This window comes from Vanacampus margaritifer, chromosome 10, assembly GCF_051991255.1.
Source record: "Vanacampus margaritifer isolate UIUO_Vmar chromosome 10, RoL_Vmar_1.0, whole genome shotgun sequence".
Taxonomy (NCBI): domain Eukaryota; kingdom Metazoa; phylum Chordata; class Actinopteri; order Syngnathiformes; family Syngnathidae; genus Vanacampus; species Vanacampus margaritifer.
In genome coordinates, this window is record NC_135441.1 from 8,843,028 (window position 1) to 8,851,022 (window position 7,995).

At 41.3% G+C, this 7,995-nt stretch overlaps 1 protein-coding gene across 3 annotated transcripts; it reads right to left on the bottom strand.

The window, feature by feature from the left end:
• Nucleotides 1–342: 342 nt before the first annotated feature.
• hdx (highly divergent homeobox) lies at nt 343–7,745 on the bottom strand. 3 transcript variants are annotated; one of them, XM_077577202.1, is made up of 11 exons: nt 7,595–7,745; nt 6,783–6,958; nt 5,153–5,299; nt 3,902–5,023; nt 3,774–3,824; nt 2,535–2,681; nt 1,769–1,970; nt 1,605–1,681; nt 1,140–1,238; nt 888–1,010; nt 343–797 (listed from the first exon to the last, which is right to left on the bottom strand). In XM_077577202.1, the coding sequence occupies exons 2-11, from the start codon at nt 6,876–6,878 to the stop codon at nt 558–560; spliced, it is 2,304 nt and encodes a 767-aa protein (XP_077433328.1). In that variant the 5' UTR covers nt 6,879–6,958; nt 7,595–7,745; the 3' UTR covers nt 343–557. The 3 variants fall into 3 exon arrangements, with proteins under 3 accessions (XP_077433328.1, XP_077433330.1, XP_077433329.1); XM_077577204.1 differs by having other exon boundaries at nt 877–1,010; XM_077577203.1 differs by lacking the exon at nt 7,595–7,745 and adding an exon at nt 7,256–7,550.
• Nucleotides 7,746–7,995: the final 250 nt, after the last annotated feature.

Genomic DNA, 7,995 nt, shown 5'->3' on the forward strand with positions numbered 1-7,995 from the left:
AGTCCAGGTTTCCGATCTTAAGAGTTAAAACTGAATGTTGAAGCCTGACCATCTCATGTGCTGACGGACATAAGAGGCTTAAAGCTCATCCACTTTCACTCCAGCTGTTTTCCCTCCCACCAACAGATAAAGGATATAAAGATACGTCTCTTAACGATTATTCAAAGAAAGATCATTCTCATTTTCCGGATGCTCGTAATTTGATGATTTTTACGGTTCAGACATCAACATAGTGCAATGCTGTTTCTTGTGCTAGAGACATGACATGAATAAATAATTTAGGCCTAGTACTAAATAAACGATTGCATATTTAGTTATTGGTGAGTAAGAATCAGTCACATGTCAGTTGGAAGTTCTTTAATATTTTCCCCAGACTTGACCAGAGCAAGGCAAATGATGTGCAATAAAAATGAATTGAGAGAGCCAAGCTTCAATCCACAGGCACTGGGCACAGAGCAAGTGTTTATGGTGAACAGCTAGCAACTCCTGTTTTAAATAACTTTCCGTGTACTGGAAACGCGTTTGTGCGGAAGCTTGGCACATATGAAATACCATAGCTAGTCATTTTCTTGCACTCCTTGCATTTGCTCCTCTGATGCAGAGGGCTCAGTAACATTAATGTCTTTCATCCTCATCAATGAGGAGCCTTCATTTGCTAGATCCTGTGTATGTTCAACACCACTTGTCGTCCTGGTGATGTGGTAGTTGGAGTACTTGTCTTCGGACACAACATCAGGAAGAGCTCTGTCCTTGTCCCACACCTGGTCCAAAGGCTGAGGTAGACTGGCAAGGAGTTCCTGGACATTTGTTGATAAAACAATCAATTAAAAAAAAAAACACTTGGCAAGTTCAGGTTAGTATTCAAATTAAACATGCCTTGAATGTACCTGCTGTTTTTCCACATCTTTATTTCTCATCACGTTAAGCAGGCTCTTTGTGAAGCTTGCCAGGTCCAGGTATTTTTGCTTTTGGTTCTCTAGCTCTTTTTCTAAGAACTGCACTTCTTCATGCTGAGAGGTTTAAAACAAAAATACTTAATTTCAGTTGAAGTTATGTCAGTTAGCAACAAGGATTCTAGACACTTTCATTAGCCTGAATGTCAAGACACATTAATGCAACGTCTTAGTGTGTGTCCTCACCTTGAATTCAAGTAGGCTTTGCATCTGTTCTAGATCTAAGGGCCCCATTTCACCCTCATCGTCATCTTCCTCTTCATCCCCATCAATCACTTCAACTTTCTACATACAGTAGTATATAAAAAAAATAAGTCATGTTATTTGTACAACATTATCGTGCAAAACATGTCCCTATGGTCAAATTACTGTTATTTTTTTTTAGGGCTACCATTATTTTTGTCCAGGCCTGTTTGTGTTTTAAAATAATTCTGTTGATGTTAAACCACAATGTCTGATTTTCTTATTGGAATTCAATATCAGGCATGCTTAAAATATTATTTCAATTAAAATAAAAAGTCCAAAAAGTGAAACTGTCTGACTAAGCACACCTAGACCACACATGAAGACCAAAGCTCTATAATGTTATAATAACAGTATTTGTAAAGAGTCTAGCAAGACTGAACTATTGAAGGAGACATATTTACGCACCACATTATTAGCCAGTGGCGTACCACCAGATGCATTTGTTCCATTTTCGTCTATCTGGTGTGAGTCAATGGTGCTATCTGGAGGTAAGAGCTTTGAATTAACACCGAGTTCCACAGTTCAAAGAGAGGTAAACGATGATGAGAGTGTTGCATCAGAGGCCCCACCTTCAGAGAGGCAGAGAGATATCCCATCATTCAAGTCATCTCCGAGTTCGGGTGATCCGAGACGATCTTCTTCAGGGCTCAATGCCACTGGAGATTCAACTCTGGGGGAGCTCGTGTTTGTGAATACAGCAGGTCCACCTTTTGGCAGGGGTATTTCAATACCCATGAGACGGTACTTCCTTCGTCTGTTGCTAATCCACGTCTGCCAGCCAGGGACAAAAGAAAGGCATAGTGGTATGTGACAAGGATGTGCACAAGGTGAGAATGTCAATTTTCAATAGAATAAAAGGTTAATATACATTGAATTTAATATCTCACATTTCTCTTAAAATGTATATATTGTATTAATATATATACAGTATACCACAACACAATGTTATCCAGAGAATTGCAATTTTAAATTACTGTAGACTTGAACACCTATGTCCTGTAGGTGGCGTTAAAGTCCAGTGTTCGTGAGTAATAGATTGATCTCAAAACAGAGACTCAAAAAGAATATGCCAAAATCATCATGTGATATTTCAAAAATGAAAACAATAGAAAACTCTAGTTTGGGCACGTGTATTACATACCTGGCTTCAACTTTTATTTCATTTTTTACAAGTGCCCAGTGTGGCCACCACTGGCAATTTGGACACTATGAAGCCAAGTGAACTACAGTTTTCTATTGTTTCTTATTTTTGAAATGTAACAATATCAGAAATGGATTAATCACCAGGGCGGAAAAGGACACCGTACATTTAGTTTTACCCTGAGGAGTTTTTACCTTAACTATTTCAGTATCTACATCGAGCTGGTTTGCTGCAGCAGTGATCTTGTCCCTGCACACGACACCCAGGCTGGTCATGCCCCTGTCCCAGTAGCGTTTCAGTTGAATGATATCCCCATCACTGAATTGGGTTCGATCCTGCAACTAAACACAAAATGTACACAAAATGCTGAGCAACATCTATTTTTAGACACCGGACAAGAACAAGTGTCATTACAGGCAGTTGTTATGTAAAGAATATAACAAAGAAGCATGAAATTATGTGAGAAACCTGACGTACATTAGACAATTAAAAATATCTATAATATATAAAATTAGTAAATACACTAAGGCTGCAAAAAGTTTTTTCTCCATTGAACATTCTGCATAAAAAAATAATTTGACACATCTCTGCAAAAAGTGTATTACCAAGAAGCCAGACTAAATATGTAGCTCTTCAATTGTTTCTTGATCAGAATAAGGAAATGCTTGAAAATGTCACTTTTTGGTACATTCAAATACACACATCACTGGTCATGTTAATTAAACCTGCACAGCAGAACTGTATGACCAACAAATAATCTGCCTTTACAAAAAAATGCTAGTAAGGGTCAGTTTGCTTGACACAGTAAATGTGGTAGGACTTCTTACCAACAGATAATCCAATTATGTACTTTGTCCCCCAGAACCAAAATAAGATCAGTACAATTCACTGCAGTTCAACACCACTGCAAGAGCAACTGATTTTTCAGATAATACAGACAGTATCTCTCTGACAGTGACAATCAAACGTGAGCATTATTGTTTTTGTTAAAGGGATACTTGACTCACTGAGACATTTTCAAGAGTAAGAAAATAATAGTTTGTCAATAATTGATGTGAACAATTAATAGCTTTAAAAACGAATTTTGCCACTTGCTGTCGATTGAAGAGGACATCACCTGTGCTGAGGAAGCAGGTAACAACCAATCATGGCTCAGTTTGCTGACCAAACCCGGAAAACATGTGAGCCGTGATTGGTTGTTGCCAGAGTAACATTGATGTCATCTTCAGTCGACAGCAAGTGGCAAAATGGCCGCTCCCTGAGACGGATAAAAAAAGCTGGATTTTGCTTCATAACTAATATTACAAAAATGTAATATTACTCACAATGTCATGTTTAGAAAAGTGAGGTCACATTTAACATATTGTCAAGAAATGGTTATGGTTGACTTCCACTTTAAGTGTATGTTGCACTCTTTGCACAATGGTACTCACTGTTCTTTTTCTGGAATTGCTGATAACCCAAGTGGCATCATTGACTGAAGTCTGTAAACAAAGAAAAACCCAATTAAACTCTGGCTTTCAATTCACTCAGCTGTACGACATCATAAAAGCCTTTCTACCTGTGAGCAGTTGTCCACAGAAAGTGAGGTTTGTGTGAAGGAGTAGCTGCCCTGATGAGTTGTGTTGCTATTAAGCAGCAGATTTTGGAAGCGGGTCGTGGTCAATGAGTGGTTCCCTTTTACCAAAGACATTGTCTGCTTCTGAGGGATGTTATCCTGAGCAGCCATATTTGCCAGTTCTTCTTCCCTTTGCCACTCATCTTCTTCATCTGCGGTTTCCATGGCAATGGAGAAGTTATGACTGGTGTCCAAAGTGCGTGAAACTGGCCTCTGCATATCCCGGGCTTTTAAAGTAGAACCTAGTTCAGACTTAATTCTGCTGCCTTCACCTCGTTCTGCTAAGGATAACATCTGCTGGATGCAGGTGGTCTGCTCTGAGGTAGGACTCGAGTTTTGGAGTGGGAGGGAGAGACGGGTCTTCTGTGGAGCAGGGGGTTGTGGTTGCGAATTGGTCTCAGATTTGGCCTGAAGCTGAGCCGGGGGCTGAGGTGAAGAAGACCATGGCTGAGTCTGTGCAGTACCAAATGGTCGAGTCCAGCCGGGAGGTAGGCGTCCTACCCCTGCAGTCAATCCTACATCCCTGATGGATTTCATGTCCCTTCCAGCAGTGTAGACCACAGATGCAGAGGCAGACGTGAGGGTTGGCAGATACTGAGAGAGTGGCACAAGTTTGGAGTGATGAGACGAGGAGGTCGCATTGGTTTTGCTCTGCATAGCCTGGCTGATTAAGGAGCAGGGTGGGAGTGCTGATAGCTCAGACTCTGACTGTAGGGGGCCTGTGGGTTTTGGCTGGGAGCGAGTGATGGAGTTCTGAGAGTAGATACCGTTTTGTATGACGTCATTATTATTTTTGTTGTTCCCACTGCTGAGATCAGAGGGAGAAGAAGCGGAGGAAGATGATGCAGGGAGAAGGTGCACACGATTATGGACATTCCGTACGGCAGCGACTTCAGCTGGGAGCAATGCTACTGCAGACAGCCCATGATTGGATAGCGCTCCTTGAGCTAGAGTGTGATTGGACAACAGTCCCCCAGCAAGTCCATGACTCGTCAAGGGATGAAACTTGCCTCCATTCTGGTCTCCCATAGAGGCAAGTTTCCGTCTTTTGTTACCGACCCATGTCTGTAGGGAGAAGTACAATTCAATCAGTAATACTAAAAACAGAACACTGCAGAGACTAACTGAGTTAAATGAAGGCACTAGAAACAAACAAACAAACAAACAAACTCGTTGCTATTTCATTATCCTTACCCGGACAACACTAAAGTCCAGTTTGGCCTCCTGAGCACATTGGAGTATTAGCTGGAAGCAAGCCTTGCTCTGATTGGTCATCCCATTATCATAGTAACGCTCCAGGATCATTTGCTGTTCCATTGTGAATACCGACCGCAGGTTCATCTAGAAAGCACCCAATAAACAGTGATGTTACAAAGTACCCAGGATCTTACTTATTGGTAATTCCCTTTCACTGCTTTGAGTACTACATTACTTTTGTAGCCAACAAGCCACTTTTACAGCTGCCATTCAGACATGGACGTTTTGCTATTAAACTAAAAAAATATATATAGATACGTGTTGTTATTAGCATTATTCAGATATCAAAGACAGTCTAAATACAGTGTGACAGCATACATAACAGGAGCCCAAAACCACAGCAGCTGAATAAATTGTACTAATTTAAGGTTGGCTACTCATACTTTTATCCACCTTATTCCCGAGGGCTTTGATGCAGAAACAATTCTGCTCCCAACTTCTGTAATTAAGCTATGTGTAAGGTTTCATGTCACAAATCGGTTATTTGAATGTTTGTATTTCCCCACTTTTCTAAATCATCCTAAGCCCTTGTTGCATTTAAAAATGACTTGTACAACTTGGGAACTTGTTGTGCTGTTAAGAGTTTGTATGGACACGCAGAAGAAGTTTAATCTGTGACTACAAAAGCAATGTTTTGAACTAGCACCCCTGACGAAGAAGACAGACTGTTGTGGAAAAACGCTAGTTTCCAGCACCTACCCAGAATTAGGATCACAGAGGAATAAGTCTGAGAATCTTCATTTGAAAAGCACACATCAATCGCCTATGGTCGAGTTGTTTCATTTTGTGGACAAAGAGCACGCACGACGTGCACATTGAACATGCTTGCTTTCCGACAATTACCACAGGTGCCAACATCAACATTAGGTATGATTTTAGTGTATGGGAGACACGGCAGTTTGGTATTAAACCTCTGAAATTATTGCAATGTAAGTAGAGATGTTCGCATAAATTTTGGTAAAGCTTGATTGCACTTAATGAAATCAAGTGGAATGTAGTTTGCTTACAACAAGCTTTAAGGCTGCCCCGCCCGGAAATGTAGTTAACATACAGTGGGAAGTAATGGGTTTGAGCTAGCTCCTATGTCTGCTTAAACAAAAAAAAAAAAGAAAAAAAAGAGAGACTGTCCAACCTCTTTTAGCAAAACACAGTGAACTTTATTACTGTGTAGGTACTGATTTTGAGATTGCTCATTGCCTCACATCTGCAGAGCTGGGAAAGTAAACATGCAACTGTACATTGACGCTAACCTAGCCTCTTTTTTATGTCATCCAACTACCCTGCTAATATTAGCAGGAAGCTAAAGCTACATCAATTAACTTTCCCACATTCGACTCGTGCAAATAGTTTCCACGCAAAGAAAACGCCGGTTTCAATTTATTCCGGAAGTCGGGAGCATAATGCATAATTCACGCAAAGGCTCATGGGGCGTAGGAATAGGAGGGATGGGTCCTAGTGATTTATGTAAAATTGGTCTATGCAAAAAGAAAAAAGAAAATAATTTCGTTTTTAATTTTTGCATGATGAAAGTAGAAAATGTTTTTCCTAAAAGCATGGATATACTCACAGTTTGGAGGCCACGCCTCTGTGGCCATGAATCCATGCTGCTACTGGAGGGGCTGAACCGTATATACGGCTCTGTGGAGGAGAATGGAGCTGCCATGTCGATCACAGCAAAACATCCACGAATTTATGTTGTCACCATCTCGCTTCTCCACATCCTGTCTCAGTGCACTTGACCAACTGTTGAGCAATGGAGCCAAAGCAGAGAACTTAAAAGCTGAGCTTTAACGCTAAACATTACACGGAACAAAATCAAGCAGTTGTCTTCATGTGATTAATGTTTTAGCACAATAACAACAAAAAGTAGTAACCAAGTTGGTAAACACATGTGAGGAGGTTAAAAACGAACCCAAACAAAAATCACATGGACCGTTGTACGACCAATAAGCATCCAGCGGCTTTATTTTGGCAGACTACTGCGCATGGCCAAAGTCGGCATAGGTAAACGTAACAGAGGTAATTAGAAACGCCACTTACACGAGGATGCACGGCGATTGAGAAATAAACCTCCTATTCATGAAGCGTGTGCCTCCAGTTTGCCTCGTACACGCACACAGAAAACAACCCCGGTAAGCGGCACGTCTGCACCCTCGCTCTAAACGAATCTTGCAGGCCCGAGCGGCCATGTCTGTAACAGCCGACGCCAGTTAGCATTAGCAAAGCTTTCCTAAAAGGACAGCTGCAGCTAAACTTTTCCTTTAAACCCGAGATTTCCCGAGTCCCGCCGCTGCCATTTCGCTGACCCCGGCTTCGAGCGAATAGCAACAAAAAGCTGGCGGGAAAGAACTGAAGCGAAGAGTGAAAATACGTCCATACTTGCTGTGTCCAATTCAGACGAAGCTTCTAAATTCAAGCAGATTTCTTTCCCACAGTCCCCGTTGCTAGACAATGAAATCAGACCGTCCGATCATCAATTCTAATCATGATTGTGACGTGTCAACAGACGGGAGCCAATAGGAGCGCGAGATCATCGTGACATCCGGAGAAGGCTGAAAACTGAGCCGCGAGGCCCCGCCCCTCCTTGACTTTGTGGAGAAGGGAGCCTTGCAGTGGAAGGAGGACGAGGAACACTGGGTTTATGTTTTGTTTCCATGTCAACTGACAACATAAGCATTTTGTTTTTGAAGAAAGTGTAGGTCGAAATTTGTTACAGGCTGAAATCATTAATGTATTACTGACTTTTGTTGTTACGTCTCACCTATTTGGTATTTAGTATT